The following is an 18,086-nucleotide window of genomic DNA, read 5'->3' as shown; positions in this document are numbered from 1 at the left end:
ATATGAAGTTTTTGTTTTCTTTTTTTTTTTTAATTTTTTACTGATCTGAACTTTCTTCTTGCAAATCGAAGAGACGACTAACCGGTAAAAATAAATACTGAATTCAATGACAGCATAGAGAGCATTTTTGAAGCTTTCTCGATGTATGTACATATATATATATATATATGGAGAGCTTTTTATAAAAAAGAATTCTGAAAAGGAAATCAAAATTATGTACTTTTCTTTAGTACGGAAACTTGTATGCTCTTGGTATTTTGTATGTGTTTGTTTTCGCGTAAAATATATATAATATAGTTTATATACCCTGAATCCATTCAAAAAATGGGAAATCAGGAGATCATCAGGGCATATAAGCGAGTATGTGCAGGACGCGTGAATGATTGGTATACAAGCTGTTATTACGTTATCCCCTAGTCGAGCAGCCGTGACTATCGATTCAAATCTCGCTTTTCAGAAGTATATTGCTTGAAACTAACAACTTCAACTGAACATTTACATTAAGTAATGACTAGTTTATATATCCGTCGCATTCCCGTGAAATGATCGTATGTTGATTTTTTGCGAAATTGAGATTTAAATGCAGAACGGTTAGACACAGCTATATTCGCACTAATTTCGGAAAATATCAATTTAAATTTAAGCGTATGTATACTAACACACAATAAACGAGTAAGAAGACTCTGGTCGAGACTGCTCGACTAGGAGATACCCTGAACCCTCCAATCTGATATTCTCGTCACTCTGCACGTATTAGAACCGTGCAGTAAGCAGCGACTGCGCTTGGGCGGCGCTGCAGTGTGGGCAATATTTTATTTGTTGAATAATTTAATTTCTAGACGTACGATCTTAATGAAACTTTCAGAACTTAATCATAATGTTAAAATGTATGTACACTCCAAGGTCCAAGTCTCTAGTACTTGAAATACGTCTTTCACAAAGGTGGTGGATATAGGGGTGGGGGGTAAATTTAAAAAAAAAAAACGAAATTATATAAAATACACATAAGTCTACATTCAAAATTTGGTGTAGGAGATATAATTAAATAACTAGTTTTCGATAAGGTTTTTAATCGATAATAAAATATCGGGAGTAGTTATCTATTTTTATACCTGAACCCATTGAAAATGGGAATCAGGGTATAATGTTTTTGTGTAAAAGTATGTAACAGGCAGAAGGAATCATCGCAGACCCCATAAAGTATATATATTCTTGATCAGCACGACGAACTGAGTCGATATAGCCCTGTCCGTCTGTCCGTCCGTCTGTCCGTATGAACGCCGAGATCTCAGAAGATATAAGAGCTAGAGAGCTGAAATTTTGTGTGTATACTCGTGTATACCATACGCAGTACGAGTTTGCTTTATTTTTTCGATAACTCATCCGATAACTTTTTTATCGAGAATAATCGAAAAATTGATTTTGTTTTTTGAGCCTCATCGGAGTACTATTAGACGTGGAGACTTCAGATTTACTGTGTATATACATATGATGAATACAAACATTTCGTAAGCAACAGTTTTTGGATACCACGCCCCCTTCGCCCCCAATTCGCAAAAAACGTATTTCAAGTACTAGAGACTTGTGCTTTGGAATGTACACACATTTTGACCATATAATTAATCCCTGAAAATTTCATTAAGATCGTATGTTTACAAAAGAAGTTATTCACCAAGTAAATTCTCATACTATTGTCCACACTGCAGCGCAGCCCAAGCGCAGTTGCTGCTTACTGCTCAGTTAGCAGAGCGCGGCCGCGTGAGGGTGGATGCATGTGTATGTATGTGTGCGTGCATAAAAGAAGTGCAGAATGATAAGCATATCAGCTTGGAGGGTTCAGGGTATCTCCTAGTCGAGCAGTCTCGACTAGAGTTTTCTTACTTGTTTATACGCATTCACGAAAGTTAAATGAGTATATTGGTTTTGTGCAATGTCCGTCTTGATGTCCGTCCGTCTGTCCGTATGAACGCAGTCTATTTCGGCGCTATTGAAGTTAGAGACTTGAAATTTGGAGCACATAATCGCGCTATATCTCCGATTTATAAGGTGTTAAAATTTTCCCAATTCACCTATTAGTGGCATGGCAAATTGGAAAATGCATTTTCCGATATGCCAGAAATCATATCAGTTGAAGAGATAGAAAGCTGAAATTTGGAATGTAAATCCGCATCGACCACACAAGATCACGTGCTATGGCGGATATATCTACGCCCATTGGGGCGTGCCAAATTGGATAATACTGTGTCTCCTAGAGTTTTTAAGCGAGAACGTTAAAATTTTGCACATGATTTTTTAAAATCTGCTATATTTTGGACACTATTGATGCTAGAGACCTCAAATGGTATGTATACTCGGGCTGATCTCCGAAGGCCAAAAAGTTCGCCCACATGGGTCGTGGCAAACCGCAAAAGTTTATATCTCCGACCGCTCAAGAGCTAGAAGCTTCAAATTTGGATAGTTAAGTCACTAGTGAATTTCTCTATTGATTCTCCAAATAATGTTGTTACGCCTGTTTAGGGACGTGGCATATCAAAAAAGACATGTAATTTTTTCCTTTTTGGAGCGTAAGCATCCAAATTTTGCAGCTAGGTTACGGTTAACTTGTTTAATGATAAACTCGATATGCGCGTGATATACACGGACATGGGAAGATCGACGCGTTCATATATACGGACAGACGGACGGACGGACAGACGGACAGACGGGTCAAATCGACTCAGGTCGTCGCCCTGATCAAGAATATATATACTTTGTGGGATCTGCCACGCCTCCTTCTGCCTGTTACATACATTTTAACAAAACCATTGTACCCTGAATTCCCATTTTTAATGGGCTCAGGATATAAAAACAAGTAAGAAAGCTCTAGTCGAGACTGCAACTGATATTTCAATATTTATTCGCACACACACTTGAACAGTGTAGGTTTACTATGGAAATTTAATTGTTTAATCAAATTTATCATCGAGCTTTTAGATTATAATTATGGCATATGCAAGGATATGCAATCATTTGCCAAAGCGTAAATCTCTAGTAATTGAATTCGCCTTTTACAAAGGTGATGGTGACGGGATGGATATTGGGGGGGAGAGAAAGAGAGAGAGATAGGGGGGGGGGGGGGGGGGTTTAAAACAAAAATCGAATTTGTATAAAATGCATCTATATATATATTTAAAATTTGGAGACTCTAGTTTAGAGATGTAGGAGATATAATTTTATAACTAATCTTCTTAAAGGGTATTAGTCGATAGCAAATAACAGGATGAGGTATCGTTTTTTTTTGGGAGATAGCTCGATATGCTCGCTATTATTGTATATGGGCATTTGAAAAAAAGTATGATCAAGAATATATGGGTTCAGGGTACAAAAATTAAAAAAAGTCTCACGTAAAATTACATTTTTTGACATACGATTATCCACCTTTTATCACATTTGTTTGCTAACAAAAAGCGTGATAGTATATGTACTTAAGTATAATATTCTTTAATTATACACTTTATTAAACGTTGAAATATTCTATTTTGTTATTCTTTATCAATTTTTTATATTTATACGTGTATAAACATATTTTTTAATGCAAGGGTAAGAGCAAACTAAAATTGACTTAAATATGCAAATAAATAAGCTAAACTTCCCATATTCGGGAGTTAAAACGATGTACTCATAATAATCTTACAGATTTAAAATAAATAATAAATAACACCCAATTAATATCTAAATTCATATATATATATATAATAAATATATATATATATGTATATATATATATATATATATATATATATATATATATATATATATATATATATATATATATATATATATACAGTGGCTCACAGCTAATTTCAACCAGCACCACGAAAAAAGTTTGTTGGTCTATACAATCTAAACTATTGGGGAAAATCGAAAAAATTTAAACGCAGGTTATTAGTGTAATGTTTTAATTAATACGAAATTAATTCATTTTTTTTTTTTTAATATTTAATAATGCTTAAAAATTAAAAAATAAGGCCAAAACAGTTCCACAGAAAATTAATATTTTGTGTTATCATCCCTTGGTTAACTAACATTTTAAGGTGACAAGTAATTTCATCCCATTGCTCAACGAATCTGGTGACTGTGCTAGTGGTTCAAAACGTTCGGACATTTCCAGATCAGCCAAGTCTAAGCGATTCCCGCAGTGCGTTTCGGGTCAATATCTTGGTAAAATCGGAATTCGTTCTCTATGCCCAGTTTTTGAGCACTTTGAGTTAAATTAGACTTAAAAATATCATGATATTTGCCTTCATCCATCGTAGTCTCTATATACTTTAAGTATCCAACGCCGGCTGCTGACATACAGGCCCAATCCATAACGTTACGTCAGCCATGATTTACTACAGCCCTTCAATTTTTGCATCAAGCTCTGTAATAGGCTTACGCCAATAATTTTAGAGCCCCTCCGAGCCAAATAAATTTGAATTGGACTCATCGCAGTGATAGTGTTCCAGAATCCAATGTCCTTTTGAAACTGCTCCTTGGCAAATTTTAATCGACACTTCTTGTTTTTGTCGCTTATAATAGTTTTCTTGCGTGGTACTCTGACATTAAAGTCATGATCCCAAAGCACACGGCGAATAGTTTCTGGGTGTCATGACTTGCCATCATCCTTAACATCATGGGACATTTGTCGAACCGATAGCCTTGGGTTATCCCGGATTTTCCCTACAATATAGCGCTCGCCCGAAGGATCAAAAATTTTGATCGGAGCATTTCTCCCTTTATTGTGGGTTCTATTTGCATAGTCAAATCGGTATATGATGCTTTGAACTGTAGAATCTCCATATCAGCAATTTTTCAAGGGGTATGGTAATTTTTAAAAGGTTTGAGAACTAGTTTCCGCTGTTCAATAAATGTGCGTGGTACCACTTTGCTAAATTTACTTTTCTGCAAGTTGAGTTTTCCAAATTCAGCTGTGGAACTGCTTTGGCCTCATTTTTTAGCAATAATTAGCATAATTAGATATAAAAATATTTAAAAAAAAAAACAAATTAATTTTGTATTAGTTAAAATATCACACTAACAACCTGCATTCCAATTCTTTCAATTTTTCCAATAGTTTAGATTGTATAGACCAACAAACTCTTATCGAGGTGTTTGTTGACATAAGCTGTGAACCACCGTATATATATGTATATATCAGTATGCTTAAAATAATAAGTACACCAAAATAATTGTGTCATAGCTATTGTTATTAAATAAATTAGTGAGTATCCTTCACACAGATGTTAAAAGTAGAAAGCCAATTATTAATATCGTATATAGATGGCTCAAAATATTCATTGTTCGAATGAGGAACGGAGAATCGCTAAAAACCTTAGAAGGAAAGGCAATCGTTGCGAAACTGATGAACAGATCTCTTAAATTTGGGCAAAATGCTTTAAAGGTCCACGATAAAAGGGAAACACGTAGACGTCCACACCAGAACGCATTAAAAGAATTGCAAAGTCCGACCCTTTCAAATCTTCAAGTGGCATCCGTAGTAGATAATATTATTAATGCTTCTTCAATTAGGAGATGACTACAAATGGCTTAACTACCTGGTCGTATCGCAAACTGGCTTCATTTGATGCGCATAAAACATTTTATGATTTTGCTAAAGACGACATCGCATGGGAAGTATTCAAAAGTCAATTTGACACAACACAAACAAACAGCGAAGCATGGCGGTGGAAATATTATTGTGTGAGGCTGCTTCTCTCTCGACTGAATTTTTCAATAACTGACATTACGAGAGCAGCAGACTACAAAAATATTGTCGAAAATATAATGCTTTCATATGCTGAGGAAAATATGCGCGGGGGTTTCCTTCAAGATAACGGCCCGAAACCCTCGTCTAAAGTAATAAAAAGCAGAAGGCAAAGGAAGAGTGCGACAACAAACTCTAACTATGGGACTATATCCAAGAAACATGGAAGAAGATTACGTATGAGACCTGCCAAGCATTAAGATTACGCCCAACCGGATAGAAAAACAAGTAAGAAAATAAGAAAACTAGTCGAGACTGCTGGACTAGGAGATACCCTGAACCCTCCAATCTGATATTCTAATCACTCTGCACCTTTTTTAGGCACACGTATGTACATACACACGCACGTATTAGAACGCGCTCTGCTAACTGCGCAGTAAGCAGCGACTGCGCTTGGGCTGCGCTGCAGTGTGGGCAATATAATACGAATTTATTTGTTGAATAATTTAATTTCTAGACGTACGATCTTAATGAAACTTTCAGAACGTAAATGTAGTACATTCCAAAGCACAAGTCTCTAATACGTATAGACAGACAGGACCAAATCGACTCAGCTCGTCGCCCTGATCAAAAATATATATGTATACTTTGTGGAGTCTGCCACGCCTCCTTCTGCCTGTTACATACTTTTAACAAAATCCTGATTTCCCATTTTCATTGCGTTCAGGGTATAAAAAGTTTTTGAGAATAAAGGAGGATATACAAGATATTAATTCAAAAATAAAATAACAGATTTTGAGTGATATAGAAATCAAAAACTGAAATACAACTTACCAAAGTACCAATAAGCTGCATTTTCGTTTTCATACCCGATACTTTATTATCGATTAAAAACCCTATCGAAAGCTAGTTATTTAATTATATTTCCTACACCTTTAGAGCTAGAGCTTCCAAATTTTAAATGTAGACTTATATGTATTTTATAAAATTTCGGTTTTTGTTGTAATTTACCCCCACCCCTATATACATCCCTTCACCCTCACTTTTGTAAGAGCCGTATTTCAAGTACTAGAGACTTGGACTTTGGAGTGTACATACATTCTTATAATAGCCCACACAGTTCTTGCTTACTGCGCAGTTAGTAGTTCTAATACGTGCGTGTGTATGTACATATGTGTGCGGACTGATTAGAATGTCAGATTGGAGGGTTCAGGGTATCTCCTAGTCGAGCAGTCTCAACTAGTCTTCTTACTTGTTTTGTTTGTAACTATAAAAAAAATGCAAACATACTCATTTTAAATAATATATTCCTAATAAAGAAACGTGCATTCAGATTTTGATGTTTAGCAGTAAATTATAAATTGCTAAATTAACTTAAAATGAAATACTAAGGGGTCTACCTATTATTTTAATCATGATATATATACATATATATGTATATTGAAAATCAAACAGCAGATTTTGTTAAAAATCACTTGTAATGGCAGTGTGTTGTTCATTTTATATTGACTAACAACAAACAAACACCGCCCTATAGATGCGGGGCAATAATTCCGAATTCCATATTTTGCTAAATATTCTTTGATGGTGCTTTGAACATTTGTGCGTGTGTGAGTAAATTGCCATTTGAGTGCCTATAATTGGTTGGCCCATCAACTGTTTTTGCATCATATACGTTATAGCAATCCATGTCGTAACTAATTGTAGAAAGTGTCGAATTAGCTGATAGGATGGGCGTTGTATGTCTTGCATATAAAGAATTGGGTGTTGAGATTCCTGTTGCTTCTGACAAGCGCGTCAAGGACTTGGTAGCCCCTTTTAACGAATTGATTGTAGATAAGCCTGTATCGAAAAAATTCATTGCATTAGTAAATTATGTATTTAACCGAGTAACAAAAATGTTATTCCGCATTACATTCAGATCTATTGGCAGATATATGATTTGATAATGAAGATGGATATCCACGCCTATCCAATGTGTCATCTGAAGGTAATTCTGAACATCTTACGCTCGTTTTGCTTATAATATCGGTCAATAGATCAACAGGCACCGCTGTATCACAAACTGGAGATGATGCTGAAAGGGATAGATGGTTGCCGCCATATTTGAAATCAGGAATGCCAATTCCAACATGATTAGCTCGCCCACTGCAATTGCTATTGTCTCTTTCAGAAGCGGCTGATCCTTCCGTTGACACAGTTTCATTGCCACAGCTCGTTTTTATGCCTTAAAGTAAACAGTTAACGATTAACGTCCCACAAATTCAGATTGGATTAAACTAAAATTGGCGAAATTCAATTTCACAAAAAAAAGTCCAAAAACAATTCCAAAGGAATTGAATGCCGATGCTTAATGCATTAATTAAATGTCATACGTAAGGCATTACAGTAACTGTAACTTTCAAAATTTACCTGCCACTGGTGATTGGTCACCACTAATACTTCCTCCACCACCAGTTCCTCCAACGTGTCCGCCCCCAGCGCTGCTGGACCCATCTCCCGCCCCACCGCTGGTGCTGCTTGGTGGTCTGGGCAAACGACGACGCAACCATGGATGCTTAAGGGCTTCAGAAGGTGTTAATCTCTTTTCTGTATCCCATTCCAAACAGCCACGAATAAAGTTTAGAAAAAGCGGGTCTTTGCAACCGTCTAATGCCTTTGACAAGCTCTTAGAGCATGGTGGACCACGAGGTTTGCCACGTCGTGACTGACCACCAACTAAAACGACCATTCCATCAGGCATTGTACGGACAGTACAGTAACGTGGATACCCCTTTGGACTAAAAAATGTCTTTGCTCGCTTTGCATTTGCCAATAATGTTTTGCTTGGCATTCCAAGCACTTCTATAATGCAGGCCAGCTGATCACTTTCATTTTCTCCCGGGAATAGTGCATGCCCCGAAAGTAGCTCCGCAAGAATGCAACCAAGAGACCACATATCAATCGCTCTACCATATTTTGCGCCCAAAATTACTTCTGGCGCGCGATAAAATCTTGACTGTATGTACGTGTAGACACGTTGACTTTCAAAGCATGATGATCCAAAGTCGATAACCTATAAAACATATATTAATCGCAAAGCAAAGGAAAATAGTTTACTTTTTACCTTAATACCAGATCGACCTTGTTGCTTCAGGAGCACATTCTCCGGCTTCATATCACAATGAATGATCTCATTCTTGTAAAGTGCATCCAGGCATTGGAGTAGAGAGTGAGCAAATTTACGCACCAATTGCAAACTGAAACCCTTAAATCCGTTTTTTTTAATCAATTCATAAAGATTAATGCTCAGCAACTCGAATGTGATGCATGTGTGATTCCGGAACGCAAAATAATCATACATATGTATAATATTCATTGTGTTGTACTTGTCGTGGCGTCTTAAATGATGTAATATACGAATCTCTTCTTGAGCCTGCCGGTGAAAACGCTTCTCGTTTCGCACTATTTTTAATGCCACATGCTCATGGGTCTTATGATCGTAGGCTTTAATTACTTGACCAAAACTACCTTTGCCGATTATTTTTAACATTTCATAGCGATAGGCAACGTGGTCGTGAGGAATATGTATATAAGCGCCCTGTTCATTGTCATAATCTGAATTGTTTGGTCCATAAATACCCGGGCGTTTTTTCGCGTTGGCGCCAATAAAATATATCTGCGGATAGGCTAAGATTTCTGTTCGTTCATATGGCGTCAGTTTATGCATATATAGGATCATAACTTGCTGCGGCGATACAACCAAAGCTTTTGGCCTGTCCTGCATTGCGCTCTTCTGCTGACCCGACATTGTGATTTGTTCATGAAATGTGAAATGTTCGTTGGTCGAAGGTACAACAGACTTCTGATGCTGTGATACCAAAGCTAGTGAGTCGACAGTGGCAGCATTTAAAGATAAATCTTTTCGTGGCGATATTGGCGATGATTCCACTTTCGGTGTGACAACTGCGCTCGGCAGAGAACTTGCTAAAATACCCAAATATAAAGAAAATTGGATATAAATATTGTTCGGAAAGTTTCTGTACATTTAGATGCTGCTATTTACAAATATTAATTTAAATTTAAGTGAGAGTGGTAAAGCAAAAGTCGATAGCCATATGTCTTTGGCTTTCGAAATGGGTATATGGGTATGGGTTTCGAAAATTGTTGAAAAAGCAATGCTCATACCTTGAATAGATTTGGGGACTCCACAAGCATCAAGCCCCAAACTATCAGCAATATAATTGCATAGATGCTCTTGTTGTTTTGCTTGTTGTTTACGATCCTGAAATATTACTGCCGATCCGTAACTACTATTGAAATTGAATGGAACTGCCGTACAGGAGTGATGTGATAAACTACTCAGATTTCTTTGCACGCTGGAATTTCCCCCTACCCCACCGGCGGCTGACTGGCTTTGCGACATAGTCATTGTCAGCATTGCGGGTGAGACGGGCTTCCCGATTTGTATATCAATGACAGGTGCCTTCAAGTCACCTGTAAAGGTGCTCGCATCTCTAATAGCGTCCGTTGTCGACAATTGACAATTATTTTTTGTAGTCTGTTGCTGTGTGCCAACCATATTATTATTAAGTTGTATATTAGAATCGAAATGGTCCGACGAGCTTTTTATACTATTGTGCATGCTATTATTATTGTTGCCACTATTTATTCCTGTTGCAACTGTTGTTGATTCCTCAGCAACTATTTCGCCATTACATTCATATTGTGGACTTTTATTTATATCAATACTATTTAGAGTGCAGCCGAGTTGTAGCATGGAGCATAGTGCTGTTGCTGGTGTTTCTGGTGTAGCAAATTTGTGTGATAGGTTTCCGAGGTTTTTCTGTGAGTCAGTAGAATTAATCGGTTGCTGCGCTTGTTGCGATCTGTATGATGACAATGACATTACTAAATGAACTGAGCTCGCAGGCAACGAATGCGATAGAGATTGATATCCTTGACTTAAAGTATTCTCAAAATCGTGACAAGGTATGTCCTCCAGGGATTCAAATGCCGTACCATACCGATCGCTATGTGTTGAAAAATTATTAATTGATGATGATTGGCTTTGAATTGAAGCTTGACGCTTTATCTGCCTGCGATTTGTATAAGACTTGTCTAACGGTAAATTAATGTAGCGGTCGCTGCTATGGTCTACATTCTCGCCACGTTCGAGATTCAATGCAGATTCATATGATTTACTTTTTTTATTTGATGATAAGATTTGCCTTTGTTTATGTTTTCGCTCCGAGCTTCCATTTCTTTCGTGCCGTAAAATGGTAGCATTAGTCTCTAACGAAGACTTTTGTCTGGTGATAGCATCAATTAGCACCGATGGTGTTGTTAAACAAAATAAATTGATTTCCAGCGGCGAGGAACAACCAATGTTTCGTGGCCAAATGCACTTCGTTATGACATTAGTTAGAATCTGACTCTGATTTCTTAGAGATTTAGAGGATCGTGTCACAGATGACTTATAGCGTCGGTTAGCATATTCCCTATCGTCACTTTGGGAAGCTCTAGTCAATTTTTGACATCTGTTTTCAAATTGTTCCCCTTGTTCTTCTTTGTTTAGGTAAATTCTAAAATTTTGATAATTTTGATCATTTTTATCAACTGTAAATTCGGTTAACGTTGGTGTTTGAGATGAATGATGAACAGGTCTGAACTCAGACCGTGGATTGCGATAGTTGCAATAATTAACCGCTGTTGGAATATTTGACCTACTCAGTAAGGGGCCTTTTCGAGCGTATTTTAAAGGAATATCTGTAGGGAACCTTTTAGATGAGCTGGCAACGTCCTTGATACTTGACAACCCAGGAAGAATTTTCAGATAATTCTTTGTCTCTTCAGGATCCGAGTCTCTATTGATTTGCCGTCCGCAAAGACCGCTTAAAATATTAAAACTAAACACATTTTTAAGCGAATTCTGGTCTTTGTTTTGAAATGAGCACTCTTCTAGGCTTTTACTTCTTGTTACAGATAAGTGATTTTCACACTCAGTTTGGTACCACATCCAACAATAATAAAACTCGGTGCGTGCTTAGTGATACTTTGTTGCTGCTTCTTCTACTGTTACAGTGCGTATATTTATTGTGATAAGCATTACTAAATAATTGCATTGTTCTTGAGTATTATTTCTGGTTTTAAATGAACATTCAGCACTTAATAATGCATTGTTGTACTTATAAACTTATTCACAGCGGCATCTGGAACAAATGACACGGAGTACGAATGCAACTTCTGCTTACAATAAAACACTACAAATTCATACTTGAGTGTATATGTATCGATATATCCTCAAATGAACATCGATATATGTGTATGTGTACATATTTCCGCCGAAAGCTGGAATATATACATATATACATATGGAATGAGCGCATACACGCAAGAGCAAATACATACATATATGTCCGTAAATCTCTCGCGATAAATATTACAGGATATATACCACATACACATACAATTTTTAACCTAATCTATAATTCTTCGAACATTTACAATTCAACACAATGCAAACTCCAACATTTCTTATAAAATTTCAATAAAGGGAAACGGTGTGGCCAAAGTTAAACACTCAGATTGTCACTCACGATTTTATAGCGTTGCCACCGCTTTGTTTGGACATGTGTATTAATCGTCAGTAGTCATCGTTAACCTAGGCACAATAATACATTGTAAAATTAAACACATAAAAAAATTAAAAAAGAACAGAGCATCGTAAAAAACAATAACAAATAGTTACTATATTAAAACAGTATCTGCCCAAATTATTGGACATTGTGTTTTTTGAAGTAAAGACAAATGTATTGATCAACGTATGTATATATCGATAGATGGATAGTGACAGTTAAGCTTAGAATACTACTACTACCGTAAGCAATCGAAAAAATGCTTAAGAGTTTTTAACGTGCACTTCTAAATTTTGCCCAATCCTTTGTCAATAATTTTAAGCTCGTATAGTAGCTAAGAAAAATGTGTTTAAAAATTCAAGGCTGATAGAGATTGGGCAACCATTTTTTGTCATTTGATTTTACTGCTGGCAACATCGATTAAAACCACCCCAGACCTTCGAATCTGGTTTAGTTAGGGCTGTGCAATTTTAATAAAAATAAAAAGTAAACAAGGTTTTATGCGTTAATCAAGGCAGCTTTTTTTTAAATTGTAAGTGCTTAATATATGGTTTTAAAAATTGAAATGTGTTCTAATTTACCGTACTGGAAGAATGACAAGTGTGTATACGCTCATGCATATATATATATATATATATACATATATATACATATATATACATACATATATATATATATATATATATATATATATATATATATATATATATATATATATATATATATATATACATATATATGTATATACATATACCTTTATGTAAATGCTACTGATAATGTAATTGCTATTTTTATAAATATTTGCATAGGGATGTAAATATTAACTGTATAGACTGATGTTTTTACATATATATCCGCTTTTGGTTTACTGTTAAGTAAATCGGTTTAGTGTTCATTTATGAAAAAAAAAAAAAAATACCAATCATATTTATCAGTAGCATGTCTGTATCGCATTGATTCATAAAAAGCATTGGTGAATCAGCAGTTCAAAAGCTCTCTTACGTTTTCCACCCTTATAAGTAACACATGGACGAAACTGGTTCAAGGTGGGGTGAGGTTGGGGTTCGTCGGACTCTTTGGAACCGTCTCATTCTCTCAATGTATTTAACTCCCTGTCATACATATGCATATGTATATATACATACATAAATAGATACATGCATGTGTATAAATGGTAAACATGTTTTTTAACGAGACCAAATACCAAACCTACATTACGGAACCCATGTTATATGCATTGCATATAATTTTAATACATTAACATTTATACCCAAGACCCACTCAAAATTGTGAATTTTGGAATTGTATGTCTTTGTGCAAATGAATATAAATACATGTGTAGATACATACATAGGTATGTTAAATGCACATAGAATACCTTTGAGTATAATATTTACATATTATTACATAGCCTGAGTCAATCAAGACTAGTGCATCTATCATATGTACTCTGCGATATAGCATATTATTAAAGGTATAGGTATGCAAGTTTAAAAATATATATTTATATTTATATATATATTTATATACATATATTTATATTTTAGTTTATTATTATTTCGAAAAGAAATCAATCGATTTTTTCATTGTCGATAAACTTTTGCACATATTAATTTATATATATTGGCTTAATAATTTTGATAATGTAAGATCAGGAATCCTAGATGGATTTGCGTGTCCATAAAGCTCGCTCCAAAATATGTCTTTAAACTTTTTAGGACCCTATTTAAAGAGGTTTAGGAGAGGAACGATCCCTAACTGGCCATGATAGACCCAAGTTCAAGTGAAGAGGAAGGAGATGAGGAACCCGTTGTTAACTTGCCCAATAAAGGCCGTATTGGAGCTACACATAAAACAGCAACCCCCGTTGCTGGGGCTTCAGCGCCGAGCCAACCGGGCATAATTTCAACATGTGGACCAAATAATTTCCAGAATGGTGAATTTCAAGTGACACAAAGACAATCAAGTTATACTGCGGGCAATTCTCGCTTTGACGGCACAAATGGTGGCGGTGGCGCAGGAGGAGGGGTTGGAGGGGGCGCAATCCAGTCAAAAAATGATCAACCCCAACCTGGAATAGATGGAAGCAGCCTTGAGGTACCCAATACTGGAATTCCCAGGTTTGTACCAGCATAATATAATAATTGATATGTAGACAATTTTTTTTTATCGAGAAAACTTACTATTCTGATAAAGTCTCCGAGTTCAGTATATATATATATATATATAGTTATATATATATATATATATATATATATATATATATATATACATATACATATATATATATATATAATATTATAATGGGAGCTTGTAAATCTTTAATCAAAACTAATCAGAGAGAATGTAATGATTATGGTTTAAATTATATCTTTTATTTATATTGAAAAACTAACATTTTTAAATATATACATTTGTACTTTTTTTTCATCTAAATCTAAAAAAAAAACAACTATTTAATTTAAATTTCAACGATTGTTGAGTGGATGATTTGCATTTGGGACTCCATTGGCAACTAAAACTTGAACAAAAAAAAAAACAAAAAATTAAAAAAAAAAAAAAAAACAATATACAAAACATCCATATCGACCATCGGTTGACTAATCGGCATAATAACTTTGGGGCGCATAGAGCGAGACCAGGCCATAAGATTATAACACATCAATTAAGCCAGACAGCTCATCATCATCAACAGCAAAGTCAACATCATTATGATTATCAGCATCATCTTAATAAATATCAAAATGAACTCTCATCATACTCGCATTCAAATTTTCTTGGCCAAAATTCTGTCTCTGTTGCTGGTGCTTGTAGTCTATCAAGAATTAAAGCTTCTGCGCACCTTTTAAGCACCAGCACTAACACCAACAACACCAACAGCAACAGCAGTAAAAGCAAAAAAATCAGCAACAGTTGCTCGAACATTGACCGATCATTTAAAAAGGTAAACTCGCATAAAAGTAATAATAATCAATCGTTGCTATCGTCATCTAGTGGCATTTCGCAAGAGACTCTCAATCAAAGTGTTGGTGGATCATCGCGTGCAAATTCTCTACCACGTCCGCTTTCGCCATCCCCATCAATTGCCAGTGATAAGCATGACCATGGTGATCCGCATGTAAGTTCCATTCCCAACATACAACCATTATGCAATTATTCATTGATCAGATCGTGTTCGGAGCCTAATATTATTTAATACTTTTTACAGGAAAAGCACGAGCGCGAGGAAGAGGAACGTAAGCGACGCATTCAACTGTATGTGTTTATATCCAGATGCATATCATACCCGTTTAATGCAAAACAACCCACGGATATGACGAAAAGGCAACCGAAAATAACCAAACAGCAATTAGAAATAATCACACAAAGATTTCAGGTAACTATAAATGTATTTATTTATATAAATAATTGATTTATATGTGTGATAATGCAAAATCTAAATTTGTACTTAAATTTGTAGTCTAGAAACCAAACCATTAAGATCTGGGCTTAAATGGGTTCAGGGTATAATAATTTGAAAACATTAATAACATGTAAGAAAACTATAGTCGATAGTGCTCGACAAAATACTACCCTGAATTAAACTAATATAAGTGCACATTTAGTATGGTTAAAATTTCAATTTGTCTGTATTTAAAAATATAAGACAAATATAGAACTCATTTAATTAACTATATAAAAATTAAAAAAATAGACAAATATAGAACTCATTTAATTAAATATATAAAAATTTGTAAAGAATTAACAAAATAAACATCAATTCCGCGCCCTGGGTTCAGAGTCGAGACTCTTGATCAAGCGCCACAGCGCCAGTTCACACTTCGGAATTATGATGGCAAAACTGAAATATGTATATTCACTGATGCAGCGCCATCTAGCAAATCTAAAGTAAACTAACTGTTACGAGCTCTAGCACAACAGCAATGTTTTTCTAAGAATATGCTAGAATAAGTTTGAATTTTTGTATGCACACATATAGAAAAAGTGTTGTAGCTGCTGAACGTGCGTTTGTTAACTGGCAAAACATTTTATTATTTTTTAACGTCGATTGACTTAGTGGAATGAAATAAACCTTCAGCATAAATTCTAAATATTCTATTGAATATTTGACATATTTAAAAAAATGCCAAATCATTCACAATTCGCTCGTTGGACTTGGGAGGCCGACATGCATATATATATACCATATTTGAGGTCTCTAGCATCAATAGTGCCTAAAATATAGCAGAATTTGAAAAATCACTATATTCTTCAGGTTCGATTCGCCACGCTCCTAGTAGGAGTAGATATATCCACTCATCTTTAAAGTCAAGAGTACTAGAAGCTATCCATTAGCTAGTATCCATGGATCAGAAATCATTAGTTGAAGAGCTAGGAAGCTGAAATTTTGAATGGAGATCCGCATCGACCACCCAAAACCACGTTTTATGGCGGATATATCTACGCCCATTAGGAGCTTGGTAAATCAGATAAAACTGTATCTCCTAGTGTTTGAAAGCTAGAACGTTAAAATTTTGCACGTGAGCTAATGTCGTGATTTTATAAACATTGATGGAAAAAATTATATGTTTACGCCCACCAGGAAGAAGGAGAGACCTCAAATTTGATATATATACTCGGGCTGACCTCCCAAGACCAAAAAGTTTGGGTGAATATATATCTGCCCACAGGGGGCGTGGCAACCCGTAAAAGTTGCTGGATCATACGTCTAGAAATCCTCAACGCTGATACTAATTTTTTACTAAAAATGTTTTTTTTTTTTTTTTTTCAAAATTGAGCAAAAAGGAGCACAAACGGTTAATAGTCTCATTAATTAAGGGTTCAGACAACACGTTTGCATTTAAACTTCATCACTACTTTTCTCTTTTTGTAAGTTATACTCCAACAAACATGAACAATTTTTTTATTTCTTAGCTAAAATACACGGCAACAAAACTTTGAAGAATTAGACAATGAAACAACAAATGTGTCAAAAAATTGGAATTGACAATTTATAGTACACTAGGGAAAAAATTATTTAAAACTATGTTGTTCAGGTTGGGATACATTCTGATTAATTTATTAATCGGAATTTCATTTAAGCACTGTTAACGACATTCTTCGTTTTTCGGTCAGGTAAAAATAATGCGGATGCCAACACATGAGCATGCCACGTACAATTGACCATGACAAAAAAAAACACACATTTCTAGATTGAGGCCTCAAACAGTCAAGGATTGGCCTGTGATTTGTCGATAAACATGGCGAAGGCAAGACGAATCGGGAATCGAATTCGTTCAAACTCAATGGGCATATCTGTTGGGATCACCGGAAACCTTGGAATAAGAACTTACTCGTATTTAAATTTTCCTTTGAGTATCGACGCGTGAATCACATTGATCATCACTTTTCTTATCACCAAACGGTTTAAATTTCTAAGCATGATAGCTACCGAGCCAACCTTCAGCTGTGAATTGTGCGGTGGTAAACAAGCCACATCCAAGGAGTTCAAAAATTCAGTTTGATAATTAGTGGCTTCTTCTTCGTTTGTTACGCAGTCGATAGATTTGAATGAATACAGAGTGCCAACGATTTTATTTTGAATTATATAATTAAGGTCATCTACACCTTTATTTTTAGCCGCCATAATTGCTCGCTCACTTAACCGTTTAGTATTTTTGTGGTTAGCAATGATATACGGAAATACTTTGTTGATAAGCTTATCTTTTGATGACACGGAATTGCAGGAGGAAATGAAATCAAAC

General features: G+C 35.4%; 2 protein-coding genes across 10 annotated transcripts in view; one reads left to right on the top strand and one right to left on the bottom strand.

The window, feature by feature from the left end:
* Nucleotides 1-5,234: 5,234 nt before the first annotated feature.
* Dyrk3 (Dual-specificity tyrosine phosphorylation-regulated kinase 3) lies at nt 5,235-11,887 on the bottom strand. Its single transcript, XM_018107230.3, has 5 exons — nt 9,893-11,887; nt 8,832-9,691; nt 8,138-8,780; nt 7,641-7,952; nt 5,235-7,567 (listed from the first exon to the last, which is right to left on the bottom strand). Exons 1-5 carry the CDS (start codon nt 11,721-11,723, stop codon nt 7,296-7,298), a joined length of 3,918 nt encoding a protein of 1,305 aa, XP_017962719.3. The 5' UTR covers nt 11,724-11,887; the 3' UTR covers nt 5,235-7,295.
* A 2,187-nt stretch (nt 11,888-14,074) lies between these two features.
* The window catches only part of Cadps (calcium-dependent secretion activator 1), a 37,149-nt gene continuing 33,137 nt past the window's right edge, over nt 14,075-18,086 (top strand). For 4 of the 9 annotated variants that reach the window (XM_089262903.1, XM_089262905.1, XM_089262904.1 and 1 more), the window contains exons 1-3: nt 14,075-14,462; nt 14,974-15,460; nt 15,551-15,718. In XM_089262903.1, coding sequence (XP_089119029.1) covers nt 14,107-14,462; nt 14,974-15,460; nt 15,551-15,718 — 1,011 coding nt within the window. In that variant the 5' untranslated portion in view covers nt 14,075-14,106. The remainder of the gene's footprint in view (nt 14,463-14,973; nt 15,461-15,550; nt 15,719-18,086) is intronic. The other 5 variants (XM_089262908.1, XM_089262909.1, XM_089262907.1 and 2 more) reach the window with 3 other exon arrangements.

The sequence above is a fragment of the Drosophila navojoa genome, chromosome 6, assembly GCF_054131105.1.
Source record: "Drosophila navojoa isolate 15081-1374.11 chromosome 6, UAZ_NAV_1.0, whole genome shotgun sequence".
Lineage (NCBI taxonomy): Eukaryota > Metazoa > Arthropoda > Insecta > Diptera > Drosophilidae > Drosophila > Drosophila navojoa.
Note: the sequence above shows the minus strand (reverse complement) of the source record. Positions and strands in the feature narration are given on the sequence as shown.

Coding starts and splice junctions, on each gene's coding strand:
- Dyrk3 (XM_018107230.3), bottom strand. CDS start 11,723: ATGTGGTACCAAACTGAGTGTGAAAATCACTTATCTGTAACAAGAAGT. Junction 9,692..9,892: donor AGTCCCCAAATCTATTCAAG/GTATGAGCATTG, acceptor TGGGTATTTTAG/CAAGTTCTCTGCCGAGCGCA. Junction 8,781..8,831: donor AAGGTCGATCTGGTATTAAG/GTAAAAAGTAAA, acceptor TATGTTTTATAG/GTTATCGACTTTGGATCATC.